Genomic DNA, 26,500 nt, shown 5'->3' on the forward strand with positions numbered 1-26,500 from the left:
GTGGTAAAGTGGTTGAAAGTAGTGTCTGTGTAAGGTGAACGTACAGAGAATATGTTGGAGAAGTATGTATGGTACTTGGAGTACAATGATAAAATAATAGGTAAGGCAACAGTACATAAGCCTTGAGATTTTCCAAAGTCAGTACCTACCATTCTTTTCTTTTTAATATCCTCGTTTCTACTGTTTGCCATGCTGCACCATATAAGGAGAAGCCACTTAATGACGACGGACAGGAAGCCCTTTGCACATCTGTTTTTTTACAGATAATCTGAAATGATATGGTGAATGATACCAAAATGAATTCACTGGTGACAGCTGTGGACACTGTGTCAAAGGATACAGAAATGGCAGTATGGCTAAACAAATGTGCATAACCAAAGGTACTAAAAATATCCATACCACAGCACAGAAAAGACTGCACCAGCTCGGCTCCCTCTACCTTACACTGTCCTCAACACTGTCCTGGCATGTTTTCCTCTTCACACGTTCTTAAACACAACACACAAAGTGTTGTGCCATGAGAACAGCTGCAACACAGCTCCCACATTATTTACCTATGCATTTGCTTCAGTCATTTTTGACTGAAAAGACATACAAAATAATGCTTTTATTTTGATGTTGTGGAGATGTGAGGAGAACAGGTAAACTCATCAGCAGGCTGCCAGCTGGATCCTTCTGAATACGTCATTCTGAAATGGGAGCAAATTGGACAGAGGTTATCCAGGAGAGTTGGAAAGGAAGCCCAGGCTGTGTACTGACAAGAGAAATAGCTAAAAACAATTGCAGATACCATGAAAACTGAGATGTGCGTAATGACAGCTGACCATATATACAAGAAAGAAAACAGACTGGATACAGTTTAGATCAAATAACAAACTAACCAGGCAATATCTTGCTAGGGAGGGTAGGACATTAAGAGCGCTACAAAACGCACACAGAGATGGAAGGAACAACCTGAAGAGTGTTTGAAAAATACTAGTGTAGAAACACACTTTAATTTCACAGAATCACAGAATCATAGAATCATAGAATGGTTTGGTTTGGAAGGGACCTTAAAGATCATCTAGTTCCAACCCCCCTGCCATGGGCAGGGACACCTCCCACTAGACCAGGCTGCTCAAAGCCCCATCCAGCCTGGCCTTGAACACTTCCAGGGATGGGGCATCCACAACTTCCCTGGGCAACCTGTTCCAGTGCCTCACCACCTTCACAGTAAAGAATTTCTTCCCAATATCTAATCTAAACCTACCCTCTTTCAGTTTAAAACTGTTACCCCTCCTCCTATTGCTCCACTCCCTGATAAAGAGTCCCTCCCCATCTCTCCTGTAGGCCCCCTTTAGCTACTGGAAGGTTGCAGTAAATTCTCCCTGGAGCCTGCTCTTCTCCGGGCTGTGGAACTCCAGATCTCAGCCTGTCCATTTGCTTAATGGCAAATTAAACCTTCCAAAAGAAAAACCGAGAGAAGAAAGTTTAAACCGCTCAGAGACAGACTATTTGTACCAGCTACATCCAAGTAGAGAGACAGGATAGGGAAAGCAGCTCTGGAAGGCAGGATGGGTGGCCCAGGTCCAGGGTCCAGCAGCTGCAGTCCAAATGGATCTGCTGGTGAAGGGTAGGAAGTAGCAGAGGGCAAAGTTGTTGGTACTGCGCCTTGTAGCATTAGGGATTAAAAATAGAAACAAATTATTGTCACACCGGCAAAGTAACAAATGATCAGACTGCAAAATGTTATGGCCAAAAATAGTTACTACTAATGCAGTACATGCTATGAGACTAAAAAGAGGGAGAGAGCTTTGCTGAGGACACTTTTTTGGCAACTGATGTGCATGTTAAATTGCAAATTAAAAAAAAAAAAAAAGAGAACCCTTTAACAGCAGGAAGTGAGAAGAACTTGGGTTATGAATAAGATGAAAGCCCTGCCAAGTATCTTCTTTCCTTTGTGATCTCGCAAGTGTTATGATAAAAAACACCTGAACTAGAATTTGGTTTTACTATAAAATCAGAAGTCCATCAGGCGACAGCTGCTATGAAGAACGCTGAAATGCAGAGGCGAGGTAAAACATTTAAAATTTAATGACGCGGCTGTCCAAGTTCGGGCTGCTTCAGCCTTTTTCCCCCTTGAGGGCTTGGTGGTGGAGGGAAAATTAACAGAAATGCTTGCTGCTTTGAATAGTTCGCTATTATCAGATTCTCTGAATTAACCTTTTATGTCTTTCTTCACTTTACAGTTCAAGATTTTCTCCTTCAGAAGAGGGAAGACGGCCCCTGTGGCACCAGGGCACGAAGGTGCCCAGGCCACATGCAGCTGCTCCCCTCTGGCCCTGAGTGGGAGAGCTGGTGAAGCACCTGAGGTGGAGGAGGTGGAGGAAGAAGAGAGCAGCCCCCACAGACACAACAATCCCCACCATCCCACCCCCGGGGACATGCATTCGAGCCCGACGGAAGCCGCGGCCTAGCAGGCGCCATGGCGGGCTGGAAGCCGCCGCCTGAGGGCCCCGCCGCGGGCGGGGCTGGGGGAGGCCGCGCCCGCCGAGGGGCCGCCCCTCGCCCGCGCCGTCCGCCGCTTCGGCCCCGGCGCTCCTCCGCGGTAAGGCAGCGGGGGGAAGGGGTGACGCCGAGCCGGCGCCGAGGCGGGGAGCGCGGCCGGGCCGGGGCCTCGCTGCGGGGAGAGCGGGGTGGCGGCAGGCCGGTGCGGGTCCTCGGGCCCAGCCGGCCGGCGGCTGAGGGGGAGGGATGGCCGCCTTGCGGGTATGCCCTAGGGCGGGAATGGAGGTGCAGGAGAGCGCTTTGGTGCGGCGGGCGGGAGTGATTGCGTGGAAATTTAGTGCAGGGACGGAAATGGGAGCGAAGCCGAGGTGGGGCCGGGTCCGGGTCCGGGGGTGGGCGGCCGGCCGGCGGGCCCTGCCTGCTGCTCGGCGGGCCCTGGCTTGGTGCTGCCGCCGGAGTGGGCCTAACGCGCTTCTGAGTGGCCGCCCCTCGGCTCCAGCCCCGCGGGGGTGGTGGAAGGCAACGAGCAGGCCCTGAGGGCTGTCAGTGGTGCGTGGTTTTTTGTTGCCCGATGCACCAGAGGAGAGCACAGGTATGAGGGAGGGAACGTTTGCATTTTGACATGTGTTACCCTGCTCTGGTATTGCCTGGTTTCTCTTCAGAGTTTGGTTCTGTGCGGACCCTTCAGGCTTCTTCCCCTTTCACCTGCCTAGTTGGCCTTAGTCTCCGTGAAAACTGACAGCAGCTCTATTTGTGTCAGCTTTCCCAGTTTTCTTAGCAAGTTTGCTACAAGTGTGCTACCGGCTGTTTTAAAACTCCCATGACTGTTGTATTTTTGATACTGTTTCTTTCCCACGGAAGGAAGCCTCCTGCTTCTCTGTGAGGCCCGTGTTTCTAAAGTCCCCCAGACTTTTAGAACACGGTAGTTAATTTCCATCAAGGCTGATTACAGTCAGCAGTATTGTGGTGATTAGTGGCTGGATGCTGGCGCACACGGCGAAGGGAAGGTTTCTTTCCTGCACTAACATTGTGGAGGAATCAGCCTGGCCACTCATCACGGGCAGCTCCAGGCTAACCACAGCACGTGAGATTTCTTGTCCGGTAGCAGCATTGGTAGACAAAGAGCAAGCTATGGTTACTGCAGAGGTAAAGGTGATTGGAGATGTGGGTCTGTAGGAAGGCTTTGTCAGCCCTGCTTACTAGAGTTCAGCTCCCCCTCCTCTCCATTTCTGTGGGGAAATAGAAAGTTAATGAATGATCAGAAAGTGTTTCCAGGAGATTCTTTCTTCTGAAAAACTGTGACATGAAACAAAGAAGCTTTGAGTTGTATTCAACTCTTCTGTTGTCATAATTCACTATAAGTCCAGGAATGTTTTACTTTCAAATTTAACTTGCTTCTTTTTTATGCAGGTAAAGCCATGTCACTGAAACAGGTTTCCAGCAACAAATGCTTTGACGGTTTCCAGAAGGTGTTTGAACATGACAGGTAAACACTACAAAAGCAACCTAGATGTTTAGCATGAAGCAGTGAATCCATACTATCCATACTATCATTGCTGTCAGTGTTCTCAGTCTGCAGGAAGATAGCGTGTTCTCACTAATATCCGTATTTCAGTAAGGAATACTGTCTACAGCTGCTTTGTCTGTGTTCTTGTATTTCTGTGTTAATGTTTAACATGCCTAGTATACTTAGTGCTGCGGATCAGAGGTGGGAAGCCAGTATTTTTACCTTTGAAAATGAAGCTCTGTTACTTTGGGTTGTCCCGTTTGCAGCACAGAGAACTGCTGTGTTTACAGTCCACTCTACTGGATATTTCACTTCCGTGCACTCTTAAAAAATGCTGTGAGGAGACAGACACAGTAGGTTCGTGTTTGATGAAGGTGAACAGAAAAACATTCAGGTTTTTTTCATTTCTGGTCCAAAGAAAAAAATCATTAGTTATGCTTAGATAAGCTTTTATTGACAATTGCATTCTTTAGTATTAATTGGGCAATCTGTTAGTTTGTAGATTTAGCAGATTGAAAGCCTCTCTTGCTGGAGCAAGCAGTGCAGTTCATGTTCTGCAAGTCATGTGGATATGTTCTTCAGTAAAAATACTTTCCAATTTAATAGACAAAGCTCAAGTTAAATATTGCTGGGGTTCAAAATTCAATTTTCAAACTGTTCCCGGTTAGCTGTGTTTTCCCACTGCAAAAATGTGGCTTATTTGTAAGTCTCTGTTGTAAGTATATTCAGAACAAGGTAGGAGGGTTAGCTGTTGTCAATACAAGAGGCTGAGGCTGGGTTTTAAAATTGCTTTTCACTTTATTTAACTTAGTTGTTATAATTCACTGACCAAATCTCTCTTTGAACAAAATGCATGGATACAACTTTATTTTTTTAATGTTAGTGACCTTGTTAATTAAGTAGTGGTAATAACAAGAGGTATTTTATTCATATAGTGCAGAGCTAAAATGCAAAATGAAATTTGGAATCTACTTGCCTCCAAAAGCAGAAACTGGAAAGTGTCCTGTGCTGTATTGGCTCTCGGGTAAGTAACATGAATTTTAGTAACTTAAAAAAGATAAGCATGTTTAAGCTAGTGTGCTACAGTTACTGTAAACCCTGAAAATCTGATGTAGAGGTACTACAGTGGCAGCTCTTGCATTCTATGAAAGATTGTCTTCTGGAACATGCGTTTACTTTGAGTGTATTGTGATAAAGTTGGATGTAGCCAGCCTTAGCCAGCCTAACAGGTTGTTTTCTAAAATGCTCAGTGTGAAAAATGTTCTACACTTTTGTTCTGAAATGTACATGCTTTTTGTTCTAAAACATACATATTTAAAGGTTCTTCTCAAAGGCCTTCCTGTTGGGACACCTCCTGCCTCTTTTTTCTATGACAGACTGCTTCAGCTAACAGGACAGGGGGCAAAATCTAGTCCATGGGAGCCAGCAAATTTGTCGTCTGTATCCCACCTTATTCTGAGTGCTATTATGCAGGGAACAACTGGTGAACTTGGAAAGGGAGGTGCTGCTAGCTGCCTTAGCGCCAGCACATCTAGAGTGAGGTAACACTGAGGGATCAGAAAGGGCCAGGGGCTGAAGAAGGCTGTGTGGCCAGAGTGAAGTTGCATCATCCACAGCATTGTTTCTTCATCTCTCCAGCTCCTGCCGTCTCCTATCCAGCTGCTGTCTTGCTGGATGTAAGGCAAGCTGGGATGTGACTGTATGGACAAACACGTGCTCCCCATTATCCTGACTTTGTTCCTCTGCCCTGTTCCTGTCATCTCCCACAGACCTGGGTCTTGCACCAAAAGTACATAAATAATGTTAAGGCATTGCTTTCAAAATTTATGTTGGTGATGGCTCTAGGATTAATTAATTACATCTTTCCTTTTTTTCCTGTTATTTGAAATGAAAAGCAGAAGCTCTGTCTGTTCTGTAATTTTAGGTATTGCTTTATTGACGCTTGTGTTTAGAAAGTTATATTTCATGTATGTATTCATTTCACAAAATAGCTAGTAGGTCTGATTTGTAGAATCACACAGTGGACTGTGTAAAAATGTTTACCCTTGAAATTGGAAGCATCAAAATTGTCTGAAGAGCTTCAAGTCATGCAGCACGTTTCTTTTTTGAATCTAAACCATGCTGTCTTGGCTGGTATATCAGTCAAATTAGGTTATTTGCAACTTGTCCTCAGAGAAAACTAGAATCATTAACGCCTCTCAAAAGGCACAGTAAAGAGAAATTGAAATACTGGTGTGCAGTATTATTTATTTGTAATTGGACTTCAGTTAGTAATTGGACTCCAGTTGGCCTGCTGCAGTGCAAAAAGCACGGATTGCTGTGGGGTTTGGAGCCGGGGTGCTTATGGGCCTTTATCCTGCCTAAAAGATAAAGGATGTGTCAGACCACTTGCAGAATTATGTAATGCAAACAGCTGAAATGGCAGTGGAGGGAAAAATGTAGTTGCAGGGTTAGATGTCAGAAGTTAATGTTAACCTTAGCAACAGTGTCTGTAGTCAATGGATTTAAATACACAGTACTTGACGAAACTGTATGTACCATACGAGTAGGCGCTCATAAAGTGTACACATTGGCCTGTTTTTGATCAAATATTAGTGTGACTAGATGTGAAAGTGCAACTGTGTCTGTTTCTGTGGATTACTAAGTGTTGTTGAATCTAGTGAAAAGACTTTTGCATGTTTGTGGAGACAGGAATTGCTCTTATTTTTCGAAACCTTTTCTGTCACAAAGGTTTTTGAAACTGGTATGCTCTGAGCAATGTGTAACCAATGATATTTTTATTTCTCTAGGGTTAACTTGCACAGAACAGAATTTTATAACGAAAGCTGGTTTTCATCAAGCTGCAGCTGAACATGGCCTTATTGTAGTTGCACCAGACACAAGCCCACGTAAGTTTTAACAAGAGATGTGAAAAGTCATCTTTATCCTCACAGAATGGAGTGCTGCAGTTTGCTGCAAAGCGTGTTGCCCACCTGAGTCAGGATATGACCTCATGTCTATATCTTGCATTGTTTGCTAGATTATATTGTCTATATTCTTAATAACATGGTAGTGAAGGCTTGATATTTGAAACTCTTTTATTGTCATGGCACTAAAACTAGAACAAAGGAACCATTGAGTTCAGCACAAAGGAGGAGAGGGAAGAAAAGGAAAACGAGAGGCATGTGCTATCAGAGACATTTGCCTGCACTTTGTGTCTTACTGAGACTTTAAAAAATCTGCAGAACTGTGTTGTCACGCAAAGATGTAATGTTTACTCTTTATTGTGTTCAGTCGTCTAAAGCCTATCATGTCTCCAGAGGATTCCAATACTTAGAAAAACAAATCAGAAACCCTTCCCCCCTGCAGCTGCAGTAAACTGATGAATGGCTTTTTAAAAATGATATGCTTTTATTTGTGTGAGGCTGAACTTATGTCTAGTATGGGAAACTTGAAAATGGTAGATATGCAGTTACTGGAAATACAGTCTTTTGGGGTTTCAGTGTATTTTGTTGAGTATTTGCTGGGTTCTGCTAAAGTCTCATGAATGCTGTGTACAAAGGTAGCAGTCTTCTAATATTTCCCGGGCTTTAGTGGGTCAAATCTAAACACAGGTAACAGGGGAATGAAGTTATGTTCTTTCCAGAAAATATTTTTCACATCTAGGTTTTGAAGTTGTGTCAGGTCAAAGAACAGAAATGCGTGTTTCTAATGAACAAGAGGGACAGAAGAGCAAGACTTGTTGCTGTCTGCTGCAGACTAGAGATGGGCAACTCGCCCATCACATTCACAACGTTCACATTATGTGAGGATTAGACTTACTCTTGGGTAATTTTACTGGCACTGGCTTTTAGTGTTGTCTGTGTAAGTTGTCGATCAATGTGAAACCGCGTTTGGCTAGTTCACTGCTTTGGCCATTTTCTTTTAAAACCCTCTTTGCAGCCTTTTAGTCCAATAACTGATCGGGATTGCTTCGCTCTTTAGATGAATTTCAGTACATGTTACACTCTTAGATTTTTAGCTCAGAGACCCCAAATGTTCTTAAATCTTTTTTGAGCTGTCTGGAGAAACAAGTGAAGAGCAGTTCAAATGTAATCATAAATTAAGAGGTCTGAGGTTATGTAGAGAAAAGGCTAATATGTGCTTTTTAACTGTGTTGTTACGACTACGTGAGAATTACCTTCCAGGAGCTAGGAGATGTATCTTGATGGGGAAAAAGACTGCATGAAAACCTGAAATATCTGTCATTACAGACCCTCTGTCAGGCCCTGATAGACTTTAGTTTTCCTTATTTGTAGGGGTTTACTTTTCCAGAGGGGTGTGTTGAGCAGCATTTTGCAGGTTGCTTTTCAAATTTCTTCTTTCAGGGTTTTCCTCAAGTTTCTTTTAGCAGAATCAGTGTTGCCTTCATTGCTTGGCAGCACTTTCTGAGTTTTTGTCCATCTCTGAGGGACAGAAGACAGCAGACTTTTTATACCCAACATGTTGTGTAAGCGCCCCTGTGCCTGTGACTGCTGGACTGTTAAGTTACAAAATCATTTGGTGTTCAAGGGCATGTCACTGGAGCAAACTCAACTTTGATCCTTGTAAAAATCTGATTTTACACTGTGCGGGGTGGCAGGTATCTCTGCACAAATGGTCAGGGATTGTCAAGTTGCATATAGGTTTGCAGTGTAATCTGACGGTGGTGCAAGCCCATGTAATTTTGGATTGCAGAAACTAGGAACATTTTGGAGAAAGGGAGGCCATTATACCTTGAAAGATATAGCTTGAAACGTTACAATCTGTTCTGCAAACCAGGCTGGTAAATCACAGGCTAATCAAAGGGAGAGTAAGAGAGGACTGGGAGGGATGTATTGACTTTCACGGAGACGTCTGCAAATTTTAGTTTGAAAGCGTAGCCTTGGAAAAGGCGATACGACCCTGCAGGTATTCACAGAAGAAATTACTTAAGTTTTATGGGGAGTTATAGGTGGGAGCAGTGAAATGAATTACAGAAAAGGTAGAGTTACATACTTTAAAAATGATAGGGACAGCAAGGTTTTATTATGGTGTTGAATAATAAAAGGGACTGTAGCAGACATTATTTGAAGCACATAAACTGGTCTGGACACACCATTTGGTGATACATGGTTCTGTCCTTCTAGGGAAAAGAAAATTTACTACAGGTTCTGTTTCTCACGTAATTTCTTGTACTTGATAGGATGAGGTCTAATAACTGAAATAAGCTGGTAGCAGCAATTAACAAGTGCCAGCTTTTGCATAAGTCCCTGGGTAAATTGGATGAAGCTTTACAGTATTATTTTAGGAGAGATCTGTATGATACGTTCATTGATGAAGGGATACTAAAACAAGTTAGAAGTCGGATGCATCTGTAGGTAATACGTAAGTGGCATTTTGAAAGTGTTGTTGAAATAACACTTGAAAACACTGTACTAAGGAATGAAAATCTGAATTGTATTATAGTTGGAAGCGTAGAGACATGTTGATTGAAAAACTTGTGTCCCAAGTCTCTGATTTGTATGGTAGGTTTTCCAATTCTGAACCTCTAGTAAAGGAAACACAGTAACTATAGGAAGGATTTTCGTGGTAGGTGGCTGCAATATTGAAGGAGAAGATGAAAGCTGGGATTTTGGCACCGGTGCTGGTTTTTATGTGGATGCCACTGAAGATCCATGGAAAACAAACTATAGGATGTATTCCTACATAAAGGATGAGGTAACTTTGCTGCTGGGTTCTCCTGGAGGGGGTGTGGTTCACTCATGCTCTTTGTTCCTAGCACCAAAGCTTGCTTGATAGCCTGTGCGTGGTTGGTTGTTTTCTTGCTCTCTCTTTTATAAAAATTATAATTACTTATAAAAATAACATCTGTCTGGGCCTGAGCAGGAGCTCCTTCAATCTGCTTTCCTACTGGAGATGCCACAGGGTTGACTTGTGCTTCTAATCTTGATTCATTAGTTGTTCAATCTCTGCTCTTATAAAATCTCTGCTCTGCTGCTTCTGGAGCAACCCACCGCATTTTGCTGCACCAGCACTTCAGTTGTATTGCTCATTTAGACTGTTTTCACCGTCTGTCTTGGGACAGTGGGGTAGTGATTTTGTTTGTTGGTTGGTTGCTTTTTTCCTTAACTGGGTGTAAAAGGAAATCCTCGAAATATATATCAGAAAGGTCAGTGTCCAATTTGCCATTCTGGTTGCTCACGGGAGCAGGTATTTATGTATCTATTAAAATGAGACTGTGTATTTGTTCCCAGATCTTATGTTACAGGGTTATGATAGATTTTTATAGAGATACTTTGAGTTACTTATTGTCAGATTGTTTCCGTGTGCTTTTACAGTCCTGTTCAGGTTGCTTTCTGGTTGCCCCCCCCCCTTCCCTTTTTTACCTACTCCCCCTGAGATTTGCATGTCAGCTTTCCTAAAGATTGATTTTTGGAGTATTCGAGGTACCTGAAGTTGTGTTCATTTGTATTCTACTTGAACCTAAATCAAGTTCAGGTCATGATTTCAAATGTCAGGCTAGAACCAAAGATATGCCTTTGGTTTCAGTGCCTTCGTGGCATTAAAACACACTCGTTATTTATGTCCTTCTTTGTCTAAACATACTCAAGTTGGTTTAATGTTTTTATTCCACTGTTGTTCCTTTACAGCTGCCTAAACTAATAAATGCCAATTTTCCAACTGATCCTGAACGAATGTCTATTTTTGGGCATTCCATGGGAGGCCATGGAGCTCTTATTCTTGCTCTGAAGAATCCTGGAAAGTACAAAGTAAGATATAATTTAGCTTATATGAGGTATACTAAGACTTATACAGATTTCTATAGAAGTGAAGAAAGAAAACACAATACCGAGTTCTGTTACAGCATTAAATATGTAAGTCGTTTTAGTTGTAGCGGTACATTGATACCTAGTATTAGAACATGGAAAACTGCCAGAAACAACACTGTGGAATGTGAGTATCACTGAAATTAAAAAATGTGTGAATTTTAAAAGTTAAGAAAAGTTTAGTTTCTTTTGGATGATGCTACAGCTCTTCCAAACCTATTGTTATATTTACATGTTAACAGGGTCCTTCTAGCTCTGGAATTGTGTGATTTTTCTGTATCTTTTCAAATCTTGTCTTGTTCATTTTGGAGCTTTTATTACCAGCAAACATCTTTGTCACCATTCTATTTGTGTTTGCTTACAATTTGCTATGGAGTCTATTACACTGATAGCAAGTGTAACTGTAAGAACCTGAACTTCATACAAATAGTATCTGGAGAACTTCTCCCACCCTCCCCCCCGTTCCCTTTTTTACCTGCTCCTCCTGAGATCTGCATGTCAGCTTTCCTAAAGATTGATTTTTGGAGTATTCGAGATACCTGAAGTTGTGTTCATTTGTATTCTACTTGAACCTAAATCAAACATGCTGGAACTGGTTTGCCTGTCCTTTATACTCATGAGGGCTGAGAGAGATTTCGTTATTCTCTTTGGAGATAGACTTGTGTAAAATGCCTTTCTGAGGCAGAATCAGGCATTGGTGTTTGAGAGGTGAGGGGCTCTGCCTTTGTGGATCAGTCCTTTCGTGGGCTCTCCTGGCCCTGCACTTTGTGGTCAGGTGCTGCAAAAGTGGAACTGCATTTATGAAAATAGCAGACCATTTGCTCAGTGTCATTAGCTTGGCGTTACAAGAGAGCTGAATGTAAGATAAAGCTTTATTTTTATCTCTCTTTTTTATCTTTTGGAGCCAGTAGTTCAGAACTTTCCGTTTTCACTGTTGGCGCTTACCTGTTACTTGTATTATCTAAAAGAATTAAACATTAAATTGAAAATGCCAAAATCCAGGGGAACTGGCAGTAGCTCAGATGGTATGTTGCTATTTCTGCAAGGCATAAGAGCGGTAATGTTGATGTCCCAAGGCCAAATCCAAAAGAAGAATGTAAGAATAGGACTTGGACTTCTGACACCAGTACCTGGAGTTGTGATCTGAAATGCGCTTTTCTTGACCCCTAACCCTGTACGTACCTGAATTCATGAAACACTGTTGCATGCTTAGACTGGCTGAGCAGCCCCGTGCCTTTGTTATGCTCTGCCAAAATCCAGTGGGAGGTGAAGTGGTCCCACACTCTGACCATGCTGGCCCAACAGCAGACTGGAAATCCTTCTCTGCTGCTTAAGGGAATTCAAACCAACATCTGCCAACAGGGAAAGGAATGGAGTATCTATCCCTTCCTTTTGCAGCTTGGCTGATGTGCGAAAAGGAAAGCAAAACTGTGGGGCTAGAGAGAACAAATAAGAGGGAAGCAGGATAACTGTTAGGGCACCTAGCTCAGAGTTTTGGTGCAAGAGTCATGGGTTCTGGCAATAACTTCAATACACTTTTTGAAAAGGCTTTTAGTTTGCTTGTTAGTTAGCAGAAATCACTTTTCTTAATTCATACTTTTTTTTTTTTTTCCACTTTCTTTCTGAACAGTCTGTGTCGGCATTCGCTCCTATCTGCAACCCTATTCAGTGTCAGTGGGGGAAGAAAGCCCTTGGTGGATATCTGGGATCAGATGTAAGCAAATGGGAGGTACGTGTTGCAACTCGCAGTCCTTTAATAACGCATGAATGAGTGATCTGTAGATATATCGCAGCAGGAGTCTGGAACAAAAGCCTGGGGTTCCCCTGAGCTCTGTTTTACTGCATCCCTAATTGTGGATAAGCCTATGTTCCTGGTGGGTATGACTTGCCATTGCCTGGTGGTTCTTACAACAAATGTAATGAGATAGAAGGCTCTCATCAAATTGACTAAATTCCTCCCTGTTTTATGAAGATCTTAAAATCTGGGCTAAGAAGAATTACGAGTCTGAGACTTTCTCTAACACATGAAAGCAGCAAGGAATTTAGAAGAGAGTTAGGCTATGGCCTGTCTCTCAAAAACTCGCATCTCAGTAGACAAAACAGCTTTTTTTTTTTTTTATAGTAGCCTGGCAAGAGAGACTGCTACAAACTGTTCAGAGACTGATGAGCATCTGCAGGGGCAGGCTGTTGGAGGCAGCTAGCAGAGGAGCCCCACTGGATACTTGGAAATTGGTATCCTCTAAAACAGGATTAAACCAGACAAAGTTAGGTTTTAGCTCCAGGGCCCTAATTTTGAAATATAAGTAGTCATTTATGAACGGCTAAGATACAAAAATGTTTGTGTGCATGTTGCTGTGTTGTTTGGGCAGTCCTTCAGTATTTTTATCTCACCATACACATTGCACTGTATCCCTAGAATTAAGTTAGAAGGGATCGTCGTGACCAGGTACTCTTATTTCCTTGTAAATAAACACAAGCTGCAGTTAAATCCCTTGTAAATTGGATTAAAGTATCTCTTAGGAAGACATCCAGGTCTGATTAAAACATTACAGGAATGGAAAGCGCTAGCTGCTTTCACATTTTTTAATAGAGTAGTTTGTATATTTAACAATCACCAACTAAATTTGCTTACACTTAATGTAATAAATTTATTTTGCGGAAAAAAAAATCAAGTATGTTTTCTGGCCCCCTAACTTGCTTTGGAGCTCTTCCGTAAACCCAGTCCAGTAGACCACCGGCAGGCATCAGGAATAGACTTAGGCCTGCCTTTGGCACAGATTTCACCAGCGATGTTCCTCAGGGTTCAGTCCTAGGGCCAGTCAATGTCTTTATCAACGATCTGGATGCAGGAGTTGAATGTGCCATTAGCAAATATGGGAGGTGCTGTTGACTTCCTTGAGGGACAAGAGGCCTTGCAGAGGGTTTAGATAGATGGGAGCATTGGGTTATGATTGAGGGGATGAAATTCAACAAATCGAAATGCCAGATTCTGCACCTGGGATGGAGTAATGTTAGGCACAAGTACAAGTTGGGAAACAAGTGGCTGGAGAGGAGCCCTGCAGAAACGGGTCTGGGGGTGCTGGTTGACATCAGGCTCAACAGGAGTCAGCAGTGGGCCCTGGCAGCCAAGAGGGCAAACTGCATCCTGGGGTGCATCAAACACAGCATAACCAGCTGGTCCAAAAGAGGTGATTACCTGCTGTATTCAGCATTGGTGCAGCCTCACCTTGAATACTGTGTGCTCTTCTGGGCCCCATGATTTAAGAAGGATGTGAAGGTCCTTGAATGCATCCAGAGAAGGGCAACAAAGCTGGTGAAAGGGCTGGAAGGAATGCCCTGTGGGGAGCAGCTATGGAATTTGGGCTTGTCTGGTTTAGAGAAAAGGAGGATGAGGGGCAACCTCGCTCTCTGCAGCTTCCTGAGGAGGGGAAGTGGAGAAGGGACATGCTGATCTCTTCTCCCTAGGTGATAGGGACACATCGGAATGGTTCAAGGCTGCACCATAGGACGTTTAGACTGGACATTAAGAAGCATTTCTTTACTGAGAGCATGGTCAAACACTGGAACAGGCTTCCTGGAGAGGTGGTCAATGCCCCAAGCCTGTCAGTGTTTAAGGGACAATTGGACAATGCCGTTAACAACATGCTTTAACTTTTGGTCAGCCCTGAATTGCTCAGGCAGTTGGCCTAGATGATCACTGTAGGTCCCTTCCAACTGCAATAGTCTGTTCTATTCTGTATACAATGCCTTATCTCCATATTTCTGCTTAAAATTGCCGTGTGTGACACCGGTGTTTTGACTTCTAGCTGCCAAAATAGTTACATCAAGATACCAAATTATTTTGGCAGGGTCTAGTTTCTGTACGAGCATGTGAATCGGTACTAGATTATGCTGCTGTTCTTCAACTCTGTATGAATTTAGCCCTGGGCTGGATGTTCCGTTTGGTCCAGAAATGATATCAAAGGCCAACTTGGTAATTACTTAGATCGTACCATTTGCCCTTTTTAAAAGACGGGTATAACTTGTCAGTTGTATGGAAATTCCACAGTTTTTTGTTTTTCCAAGGTGCAGTTTGGTGTCCTCATTAGTATCACCCAGTACTCTATATATGCCATTCTTTGGAAAATTTGGCAAATTTGACCCAGTCTAACGTATGTAGCTGAATGTTGTTTCTCTTTTATTCCTGCAGGCGTATGATGCTACACAACTTGTGAAGTCCTATCCAGACTCTCACCTGGACATCTTGATTGATCAAGGCAAAGATGACCAGTTCCTGTCAGCGGGCCAGTTATTGCCTGATAACTTCATCGCTGCCTGCACGGAGCGGAAAATCCCAGTGGTCTTTAGGCTGCAGCAGGCAAGTTGCTTCTACGATCTTTTATTGTTGGGTTGTTGCTTTGTGATTTTTTGGGTCTATGTGGCAGGTAGTGAAGAGAGTGTGTCTTAATGGGGCGTGCTCTCACTTACCTGTCCCTGGCCAAGTGAGGAAGAGGATGAGAAGCGACGTTTTCCTTGATGTCAGCCGTCAAGGAGTGCAATATCCATCAGATTCAGCTGCATTTCACCACTAGGTGGGGTCATTATTTCAGTTTCAACAAGCTGACGAGTTGATGGTAACTCGAGCTGCCAGCGGTCGGCTGAAGAAGCCTTTAAAGACGCAGGTGGAAGGATTGCTCTTTTCTTTAGTGCAGTGACCCAGCACAGCGCTGTCCTGAGAGTGCTGGAGTCTTTGTGAGCGACTGACAACTTCACGCCAGACCCAGTGAGGGGCCCGGCCATGGAGAATGAGGGATTGTCCTCTCTGATTCATTATAAGCCCTGCACCAGAAGTTAGTGCTGACAAAGTGGAGTAGCTCAGAGGTTTCCATGGCATTTTAGCGTAGTGCTGGAGCACTAATTCAGACCTGGGCTGTGCTCTCCTTACACCTGTGTTTTACCAGTAGGGCAACACCAGTAAGGTGAACTGGTCTCTCAAATCGCATCTCGCTCTGCAGCTGACGCTTGTTGTTGTCCATCTCTAATTTACATGCCCAGATTAGGGCAGGTTAAGGTATATTGTTTGTTTAGCTTCCTAGAGTTCATATATACTTAACCGGTTAGGTATCCTTCACAGTTTTTATATGTAATACAGGTATTTTTGATTTCTTAAAACAGATCAAACCAGAAGAGTCCTTAACTTTCCTAGAAGAGAGCTTAGCGTGATTGCTTTATCGGGAGTTATGTGTGTTTGCTGATTTCTTTGTTGTTGTTCTTTTCCAGGGTTACGATCACAGCTATTTTTTCATTGCTACATTTATTAACGACCACATCAAACACCATGCAAAATACCTCAACGCTTGAACCGTTTGGATGGGAGCGTTGTCTGTCCGGTATGAATCAAGGGGTAGAGGCAAACTAAACAGAAATCATTTGCTGAAGTAGCGTCTGTAAAATGGAGCTCTTCTGATCGTACTGCTAAGAAAAATAAAAGTGCCACTTAATTTCATGTGTGTGCATTAGAGTAAGTATTTTGAATGTTTTTGCGTGCTTCAAGAACTCTCTCAGCACGATAAACACCACGCTGCGTTCTGGGTCATAATGACAATCAGCAGATGAGTTAGTATCAGACTATGACCGTGGGTACGTACTTCGGCCCTCGAGACAGTTTCTAGCCCAACTACACAGGGACTATGAATAACAACAGCGTGCCTCTTCAGCTAATTAAATAGAGGGCTCACTTCATCACTTAATGCTGAAGGAAGGAAGTTGTTAGCGGCACAACCAATCAAGCTACTTAATTAATCTGAAGTGGTTGGTGCGTTTTTCCTTAGCTTGTCTAAATGCATTCCAAGGACAGTCTGGTGGAGAATACAGACAGAAGCGTGCTATGGGGAGTGCTTTACTGTCCTGTGCGTTATTAACAGCAAACAAATCATCTGAAGAGTATTTCATGGGTGATACTTAAAGAAAAGGCCTCTTACAAACCACGTGAAGGAAGCAGTCTGTAGTAAAGGAGGTTTTTTGGTTTTTTTCCTCTGCTTGCCTTTGATTGTCGCTGAGTGTGAAAGGCTTATGCTGTGTTTATGGGTTTCTTAGCTGTGACAGGACTGATGGGAAACAGATAAATAGACCTGAAGAAAGTAGTAACTATCTATAAATGATCTGATATCTCATCGTTGAAGAGGAGTGTGCTTGTTTTACAGAAGGTGGCAGAATTTAAGCCTGATTGATAGCTATAGGGCTAAAGTAGTTCCCAGTGGTATAATTCTGCCCGCTACCTTGTGTGGGGCAAGAACACAGGTCGTTCCAGTGAGCTGCTCGTCTTGTGTTCAAGCAGTCACTCCTAACCTCTGCCTTCCCGTGGGTCGGCTGAACCTGCAGCATTGCGCAAACTGTGACTCGCTCTTGCCAGAGGAAATATTGGGGTAGACGTAGGGAGTGGTTTGCTTTTCTAAGCAATGCTGAATGCTCTCTGGTTTCTCAGGCCCCTGCTAGATTCTGGATTGCAGGGAGGCCGATGCTGGGAATTTACGTTTCTGTTGGTGGTGACTGGGCTTAAATTATGTATTGATTTTTATCAGTCTTGCATCTACAACTGTGCGCATCGCAAGAGTTCTCTGAAATGCTGACCATAAGTAACAGGCGATAGGACAAGAAGAAATGGCCGCAAGTTGCACCAGGGGAGGTTTAGACTGGATATTAGGAAATATTTTTACCCTGAAAGGGTTATTAAGTGTTGGAACAGGCTGCCCAGGGGCATGGTTGAGGCACCATCCCTGGTATTTCAAAGACGGGTAGACATAGTGTTAGAGATAGATATGGTTTAGTGATGGTTTTCGTCAGTGTCAGGTTGATGGTTGGACTCGATGATCTGGAAGGTCCCTTCCAACCCAGGCAATTCCATGATTCTGTAAGTTTTCCACACTGTGGATTTACGACAGACACTATCTCCTCCTTTCTTATAAAGCAGGACACTGACATAAAAAAATAACTGATTTTTAAGCCAGAAGTCCTAAATGCTTAGATTTTTTTTTTTTCCTGCTCACACAACAGCAGAATTGGCTCAAAGGCTTGTTTAATATCTAGCAGCATCTTCTAGTTGTTCCTCCTCCCCCAGCAGCCAGGCACCTGCTCTCCCGTAGCCAGCAAAGGAATTACTGGGTTCTGTCGGATACTGGACTGGAGCAGCAGCGTGATCTGCCAAAGCTAATATTTTTTGCCTAATGCATTCTGATAATTGTATTTAAGGAAAAAGGGGATGCCAATTTTTTTATTTTTTTTTCATTCCCTAACTGCACCGTGTGCACCTGCATGTTCTATTAGAGGAGATTAAAAAGCAGGTTTAACCTTGTAATTGACTCTTAAGTGGTTTTAAACCACCATTTTAAAGCGGCTGAGTTAATGGTAGGAAACAGCTTGCCCTGTGTGGGGCGGGAAAAGCCCTCTTTCATACTTGATAAATTTATATGGCATAATTCTAAGTTTCCCATCATACTCTGGATAGTTGTAGGGAGCTTTATTTCTTATAGCCTTAATTTACAGTTCAGCAGGAGATCAATTACCATATCAGCTTCCCCAAAGAGCTACAGTTCTGGAGCTGAAAATACCTGTCATATTTTCCGCGTGGCGCCCCTAATAATTGACTGTGTCCCGCACTGTTTGCTTTCTCGATAAAAGGGAGCGTTTATGTATGTGCGCTGCTGCCTCCCTCCTTGAGAGGGACTTCCAGGTGCCTCCTCGCTTGTGAGCAGGAGCAGATTCAGGTAAGCGTCCCGTGCACTCCTGTGAGCCCAGGAGAACTTGCTTGGGAAGCCAGTCACCTCAAGGCTTTATAGAAACTGCCCTGAGCTCTTTCAGAACTGGTGCGAGAGGGCTGACGAGGCAGGGTCCTCAAACTGCCCTCGGCCGCAGGCTGCAAGTCCAGGACAGTGCAAACCTGTGAGACTCTTACAATCACAGAATGTTTTGGGTTGGAAAGGACCTTAAAGATCATCCAGTTCCAACCCCCCTGCCATGGGCAGGGACACCTCCCACTAGACCAGGCTGCTCAAAGCCCCATCCAGCCTGGCCTTGAACACTTCCAGGGATGGGGCAGCCACAGCTTCTCTGGGCAACCTGTTCCAGTGCCTCACCACCCTCACAGTAAAGAATTTCTTCCTAATGTCTAATCTAAACCTACCCTCTATTCAGTTTAAAACTGTTACCCCTTGTCCTATCACTACACTCCCTGATAAAGAGTCCCTCCCCATCTCTCCTGTAGCCCCCTTTAGGTACTGGAAGGCTGCTATAAGGTCTCCCTGGAGCCTTCTCTTCTCCAGGCTGAACAGCCCCAACTCTCTCAGCCTGTCCTCACAGGAGAGGTGCTCCAGCCCTCGGATCACCTTTGTGACACTCCTCTGGACCAGCTCCAACAGCTCCACATCCTGCTTGTGCTGAGGGCTCCAGAGCTGGACACAGTGCTCCAGGTGGGGTGTCTCGCCAGAGCAGCGCAGAGGGGCAGAATCCCCTCCCTCCACCTGCTGGCCACACCGCTTTCCATGGGGCCCAGGATACAGTTGGCCTTCTGGCTGTGAGTGCACAGTGTTGGCTCATGGTGAAGCTCATTTGCAGGAATCAACACCAAACCAAGACCCCAACAGTTACGGGCTGGATCCTATCCCTCGTTTAGCTGCAAAATTCCCGTACTTGAGTCACATCACCACCTTTCTCCATCCCCAAACCCTCATCCACCACCCCCAGCGTTAAACTCCGCAAACGCCATCTCTTCCACAGGAAACTCGTCAGGCAGAGGGGTAGTCATTAAAGGATTTCTACAAATAATATAGTTTAATTGTAACTACAGTAAAGATTTTCTATATACATTATGTTCACTGCTTAGGGTATTATAGATTTGCCATGCATGTTTTATTGCACATATAAATAGTATACAAAGAGTCATGAAGATTCTCTTTTTAGGCGTACAGGTTAAGACCGCATAAAAAAAGCTGTATTACAAAATATTTAGAGCTATTTATTTACAGCCAACTTCAAGCAAATACTGAAAGACACTATCGGGAGAAAAAACAAAATTTTAATTATGAAAAAAACCCAAGATTTGTCAAAATAATAATTACAAAGCTTCATGTTGCCATATATACATTGTAAAAAAATACTCAGGAAACCTGCATTTTATCCCTCAAGATGCAGAAATCAATATTCCTATTTTTATACTCGATCTTTGAATGCTTTTAAAATTTGATAAACTCTGACTTGAAAACTTACTTTCTTTACATTGCTCGTGCTTTTTTTGACAAAACAGATATTTGTGCAGCTCTGTAAAATATTAAAATACATTTTAATTTAGTGTTAAAGTGCACAGTACATTTTATAGGAAACGATATGCTAGCTGCCAATCAAAATTACAATTTAAGTCAATGTTCCCTCTAGAAAATAAACGCTTTTGCTTTGGTTGAAGTCACTGGCTATTCCATGCAAACCCTACGTCTCCCTGTCTGCGAGTCCACTTGCCTCCTCCTCACACGCTGCTGCTGTCGGTACGTACCGGCACCTTGGCAATTCGTGGTATTAAAATGTGTAGTCTGCATCCAAATACTGCATTTACCGTTAAAAATCTGCTGTTGGAATACCGGTGGGTTTAAACGCAGTGTCTGTGTGAGCGTGCGTGTAACCGTGCCTGGACACAGCGATGAGTATGCATCGTTCTTCCAAAAAAACCCTTTATTCCAATAGTCCTCTCCCCTTTTTCTCTTGCTTCGGTATTTCCTCCTCCCGCCCCACCTCGCCTCTTTTTTTGTCATTGTGCATTTCCAACTACCTGCCTGTGCGCGCCACCGACCCCTCCCAGCGAGCCTTTTCCCCACATGCGGCTTTTCCCATCCCGCTTGCCCAAGTTCCCACCACCAGCTTCTCCTAGGAAAGAAAAACGGATGTTCCAGGTACTGTGAGAATCGCTGTGCCGGAACTTTAAAACGTGCGATGTTTTAATAATAAATTCTGCTTTTAAAAAAAAAAATAATAAAAAAATCTAGTAGCGATAAGAAAAAAGAATTTATTCGTATTGCTGACGTGGGATTTCTGATCCCGCAAAGGTTCACTACAGAACGTTGTGCTTAATTCTGCGGGAAAAGGATGGCGACTCCAAGGGGAAGCACCGCACCCAGCAGGTCGTAGCAGGAGGATCAGGTCTTTGAGCCCACCTTTGGCCTAAAAGTTGTAATAATTTTTCTCTCCCCTGGAAGGAATCATTGAAGCAAACAATTAAAAATTAGTTGGCTACCTGGTAAATCTGCTCGCCGATGTTCTTGTGCTATTTGGTAATTATTTTTGTTCCGTAGTGCTGTAGTCTTTAGAAGAAATCAAGTTACAGTGCAAAATTATAGTTCAAGACACATGATCCTAATGCACATCATTCGTTTTGTTGTGGCAAAAGTTAAATGTCTTGTGCATAGTAAAATAAGCCATCAAAAATATTTGTTCACATTTATTTTTCAAGTTTACATCTTTCCTTTTTTTGATTTTTTTTTTCCTTTTTTCCTTTTTAAACATCTATATACAAATAAAACGGGTGTGCTCTCAGTTTCAGCCAATTTAGTCTATCGGGGGGAAAAGTGCTACTGGAATGTTGGAAACTCAATGGAATGCAGACAAATTCTTACCAATGTTCCACAAATTCAAGAAATAAAGAATGCCATTCCAGCTAGCTGTTCTTTTAATAAAAGCACCTATTTTGTTTGCTTTTTATCTTACATATTAGAAAATACAATTTACGGAGATCTAGCCCTACTGCACACCAAGTAGAATAAAAAATAACTAAATATTTATATTAAAATAAAGTGTTTAACCACAAAAAAGCAGTAATAAAATACAGTTTCCTAATTTACAGTTTGCATCCAAAGGATGAATAACAACTCACTAATAAATAATATTTATATAAATACTTTATGTCTGGATATTTTTTTTTTTAAAAGGCAATAGCCTGAAGCAACTGCAGAAAAACCTAACGTGGCAAAAATCTGATTTACTCTCCCTCCCCCCCCCCATGATTACAATGATTCTTAGTTTAATAATAGGAAGGTATAAGGTATCTTGCTGCAAGACAGCTGGGTACTCCACACGGTTTTAAGTGGCAGAGAGGTGGCTGTTTTCGTTACGTACTGTACAAAGTGAGCTATAAAAGCCGTGAAGCGCCGCTTTGCTCTAGAAAAACGTTTCTCCGTGGTTTCTGCTTTTGTAGGTCGCCGCACGCGTACGATCTGAAAGACGATTTTAAAATCGGAAGTATAAGAATACTCTCGGAGCACTGTGGTTTTGTTTGTTGTGGGTTTTTTTTTGTTTGTTTGTTTTTTTTTCAAAGCAGTTTGAAAAGCTGGGCAGTATTTTGATTCTTTGATGGCACAGTGGAGCTGGTAACAGCAGAGAGAGGAGGTTCACGTGAATAAAGCTTGTTTCACTGTGGTTACATCTAGCAATGCTTGAACTGTTATGCTCACTTTTACCAAGCCCTTTTCTTCTAGGATGTGATGTGGTAGGCAGAGCTTCTCCTAGAAAAAGACAAACAAAGGAGGAAAGATTAGGATATTCAATACCCACTGCAAAACCTTGCTTGAACACAAAGCCCAACAAGCAGGAACCGTTTCCTCTTTTTTTAATTAAAAAGAACTTCCTGTCATTTTGACAGAAAGTCTCTGATTTTGCTCTCATTATACCTATGAATTAGTGAGAGATCCATTAATATTCTGGGCCTGAGAAACCAACCTGTTCTGTGGTCATTCCAGTACGTAAACATCTCAACTAAGAGCGAGGGCCAGCAAGTACACGCTGAACTTTCACCTCCCAAGTGAGATAACGGGGCATTTGCCCATGATTACGTATGAGTGAATTTGGGGAGAGAAGGCTGGTTTTATCAATCAAAAGAAGTTCTACCACTGAGCTCTAGACAGGAAGGTCTTGGTCCCAGGATACGCACCTTCAAAGCCACCCATTAGCATTTACAGAAAAGCGTGTGTAATTTCGTGCATTCAACGGGCGAAGCGTTTCGTTCTGAATAATCGGCAGCTTATTTTGAAATATCCAGGAATCAACTTTATTCACCATAAGGGAACAGCAGTCGTGGCCAGGATGAAACCTACTGGCTGTCCACAGAGGCTGTTACACCAGAAATCAGGCAAACAATAAATACTGAATCTACTACAGGTAACAAAGAACCCCCCCCAACGAATAATTAAAGCCTTCTTAAGAGAGGCAGCCTCGTGTCATGATTTGCTCTCTCTTTAAAAATAAGTTTTTCTTAATGTAACTTGGTATTCCTATTTATGAAATCCATGAAATGATGAAATCAGGCAGCAGGTTTATAATAAATAAATGGAAAGGCTGGACTGCATCACGTCAACCATAATTACAACTGTGAGACTCGTTGCCACAACACGGAAGCCAAAAGTGTAAGCGGGATGACAAAAATATACAGATAGAAAAAACCCCAAACAACTCTATTAAACACAAACACGTGGATACATTGTCTGGCTCATGAAGTCCTTCAGCTGTGCACGTCAGATTGCTTAAAAGTTTGAAAAGGCACCATCTACGTGATCTAACCTTCTGTTCTTTCCCTAAGCGTCCGTACACGACCATCAGCAGACACGGGACACCGATTTGTTTTAGAAAGAGCAGGTTGTTTTGATGTTCTCAGTATTGAATCTCTTGGCTGTTCAATAAACTTTTAGCCTCTAAAACTACTGATGCATTTGAGATTACGTTTTAATTAATTGCCTGTCTTCTACTGAATATTCTTGCTTCTGTTATGTCAACTAAGGGTCTCTTATTTTAACTTCAGGCAATCCATGGTCCTTTGTCACGTCTCCTCATATTCATATTGATTATGTCTCTGCTTTAAACATCACTAATCTCTTCAACCTCTCTTCTCATGGTACGTTTTGTTCAGCTCTACTCCCTTCCCTGACCCCCCTGAGCCCTTAAAACTAAATATAATATTCAGGATGCTGGAACTGGAGCTGGTACATACAAGAACAATTAATACAGTTTCTATCATGTCATGCACCTCCGTTTAATTGCTTTCATCTGCTTCCACAGTTGTCCACTCTTTGCTCAGAAAATCTCCTCCAGTGGGCCACCGCTCCAGCAGAACAGAATCATAGAATCCTTTATGTTGGAAAAGACCCTTGGGACCATCGAGTCCAACCATCAACTCCACTCTACAAAGTTCTCCCTTACACCACATCCGCCAACACCACATCTAAACGACTCTTAAACACATTCAGGGATGGTGGCTCCACCACCTCCCTGGGCAGCCTATTCCAGTGTCTGACCACTCTTTCCGTGAAGAATTTTTTCCTAATGTCCAGCCTAAACCTACCCTGCTGCAGCTTGAACCCATTCCCTCTTGTTCTATCGCTAATTACCTGTGAGAAGAGACCAGCACCAACCTCTCTACAGTGTCCTTTCAAGTAGTTGTAGAGAGTGATGAGGTCTCCCCTCAGCCTCCTCTTCCTCAAACTAAACAGTCCCAGCTCCTTCAATCGCTCCTCATAAGATTTATTCTCCAGGCCCTTCACCAGCTTCGTTGCCCTCCTCTGCACTCACTCCAGCACCTTGAGATCTCTCTCATATTGAGGTGCCCAGAACTGGACACAATACTCAAGGTGTGGCCTCACCAGTGCTGAGTACAGGGGGACAATCACCTCCCTCCTTCTGCTGGTCCAGTATTAAACAGCTGCTCTGCTGCTTCGGATGTTTATGACTTCCTTTTGTTACTGAGGATTTCCTTTATGCGCAACCAAGAGTCAGCTTGCTTAAACTTTTTGTGAAGTTCCTCACACCCCACTCCAGCCTCAATGAGAGAAAACCTGCCAAACGTACCTATTATTAACTACCGCAGCTAAAAAGTGAGAGCCAAACTTTAGTCACAATTATGGCCTCCGCTACTGATAATTCTAATTTATCTATATTTTATGTTTACATTTTATATTTACTATTTGAGCTGTTTTAATATTTATTATTTTATGTTTAAAAGTTGTTTTTAAAAACTTAATTTGTAATTATTTTTTTTAAGGTTCGGGGTCATAGCCCAGAGCACCAAACAAATCCTGTGGATTCCTTTGGCGCATATAGACCCAAGAAACAATTCCGGAGAGGTCACTTTCAAGGAGCTTGGCTGAGCAGATCTTCGATAGGTGGACAACAGACATTTCTCCCCAGGGAAGATGCGGCAACATTCTGGCGACCTGCTAACGCCGGGTTCCCACTTCCATTGAGCTTGTGGATTCTGATTCACATTTGACCAAAGAGCTGCGACAACTGCATCCCATCCCTGCCCGCTGCTGTTCCCCTCTCCGCTGGAGCCATTTGCCCAGTCAGCACAGAGGAATATCCCCATCTTGCACCATTCCAGTTCATCACCCAGGTTTCCACTCCAAACCTACCCTGAATTGGTCATTTAAGTTAAGACTCGGGGTTCTGTGGTTCATTCTTGTTTGTTCTTCTGACTGAGATGCTGACCTGCAAGCTGTCAGAGACTGTTCTCCCCAACTTTTCTTCCTCTGGAAAAAAGTGTATTTTCCAGACAAATATATAAATATATTTTACAAAGCAAACCCCTAAACTGATACCTGATTAGCAGCGGAGTAGCTACAAAAGAAGGTAGAGAGAGTGATAGCAAATAAAAGGAGAAAAAAAAAACCAACCCAAACCATTTCTACTTCAAATGTATGATTTTTACAAAAAAATTTTGCCAGCCTAATGTCTTGGGACATGGTTCATATAAAAATCTACAGTACTCTGATTCCGATAATTTATTTTAAAAAAACGACATTGCAAATCAGACATCCAAAGTGAAATGCTATTTGCGCCACTCTCCCCTACTTCTTTCCAGCGCCCTTGCACAGTAGGCTCTCGTTTCACAGATTTGGTGGCCCACAACATGCCAATATTTCATTAGTCTTCCATGCTAGACAAAAGGAATTAAATAATAATGCTTCCTGAATCAATATCTGAAAACTAAGTGATTAATGTGATTAAGGGGTAAGGACTGAATCCAAAAACCCAGCCTCAAAACAACCTCCCTTGTTAGATATTTATGTTTGAGAAGATTCTGAATTTTTCTATTGAAGCCAAATTTGCTGGAAAAGCCACAGCTAAGGATCTTTCCTTTAGAAAAAACTTAAAATCTAAACTTATCGTTTTTGTGGCACCTTAGAGCATTCAGAGAACTATTCTGTCATGCTTTCTTCCTTGGAATTTTGCAATTGTTTATAAGCACATTTTTGCTAAAAGCATAACGGAGCGCGTGCCCCATTTCATATAAAACCCCCATCTAACATAACTTTTCTCCTTTTAAAGAGAATGCACTATCTAATTCTTTTAAATCCAGTACAGTAATCCAGTTTGTATAAAACCACCTCTCTCTCCCCCCGCTGTATTTAAAAGATGCATACTCAAATAAGGAAAGCTATTTAAGGAGGTCTACAAAAAAAAAATAGGACTGGACAACTGTGTTCTAGAAGTTTCACAGCATGGTACTTCTTTTTATGTTATACATCATTCTTTATTAATTCTTGAAACATATACAATTGACAGCCTTCTCTTACTAAGCAGAAGGTGGAACTTGGTTAATATTTTGCAATTTTGCAGTTAAACATGTGGCTACGATGAACTGTCCAAAACAGACGACGAGACCTACGTCACCATCTTCCAAAAATGGCAATGTTTA

The 26,500-nt window shown here is 42.7% G+C and overlaps 2 protein-coding genes across 10 annotated transcripts in view; one reads left to right on the top strand and one right to left on the bottom strand.

Moving 5' to 3' along the window:
- Window positions 1–2,443: 2,443 nt before the first annotated feature.
- On the top strand, window positions 2,444–16,285 carry ESD (esterase D). Of its 3 annotated transcripts, none has more exons than XM_063334555.1 (9): window positions 2,444–2,587; window positions 3,898–3,973; window positions 4,930–5,018; window positions 6,784–6,882; window positions 9,567–9,691; window positions 10,624–10,743; window positions 12,431–12,529; window positions 14,990–15,157; window positions 16,060–16,285. In XM_063334555.1, exons 2-9 carry the CDS (start codon window positions 3,906–3,908, stop codon window positions 16,138–16,140), a joined length of 849 nt encoding a protein of 282 aa, XP_063190625.1. In that variant the 5' UTR covers window positions 2,444–2,587; window positions 3,898–3,905; the 3' UTR covers window positions 16,141–16,285. The 3 variants fall into 3 exon arrangements, with proteins under 3 accessions (XP_063190625.1, XP_063190643.1, XP_063190633.1); XM_063334573.1 differs by lacking the exon at window positions 2,444–2,587 and adding an exon at window positions 2,695–2,748; XM_063334563.1 differs by lacking the exon at window positions 2,444–2,587 and adding an exon at window positions 2,800–3,079.
- A 3,195-nt stretch (window positions 16,286–19,480) lies between these two features.
- LRCH1 (leucine rich repeats and calponin homology domain containing 1) overlaps window positions 19,481–26,500 on the bottom strand; it is a 140,044-nt gene continuing 133,024 nt past the window's right edge. For 4 of the 7 annotated variants that reach the window (XM_063334502.1, XM_063334493.1, XM_063334511.1 and 1 more), the window contains one exon: window positions 19,482–22,319. Coding sequence is in view for 2 of the 7 variants with exons in the window: in XM_063334520.1 (XP_063190590.1) it covers window positions 22,206–22,319 (114 nt within the window). In the remaining 5 variants the exon portion in view is untranslated. Of the gene's footprint in view, window positions 22,320–26,500 lie in introns of all 7 variants that reach the window. The other 3 variants (XM_063334520.1, XM_063334534.1, XM_063334543.1) reach the window with 2 other exon arrangements.

This window comes from Chroicocephalus ridibundus, chromosome 1 (assembly GCF_963924245.1).
Source record: "Chroicocephalus ridibundus chromosome 1, bChrRid1.1, whole genome shotgun sequence".
Taxonomy (NCBI): domain Eukaryota; kingdom Metazoa; phylum Chordata; class Aves; order Charadriiformes; family Laridae; genus Chroicocephalus; species Chroicocephalus ridibundus.

Excerpts from the sequence above, each read along its gene's own strand:
- ESD (XM_063334555.1), top strand. The coding sequence starts at position 3,906 with ATGTCACTGAAACAGGTTTCCAGCAACAAATGCTTTGACGGTTTCCAG. Across the intron at positions 3,974-4,929 it reads AAGGTGTTTGAACATGACAG|TGCAGAGCTAAAATGCAAAA; the intron begins GTAAACACTACA and ends TTATTCATATAG. Across the intron at positions 5,019-6,783 it reads TGTGCTGTATTGGCTCTCGG|GGTTAACTTGCACAGAACAG; the intron begins GTAAGTAACATG and ends TTATTTCTCTAG.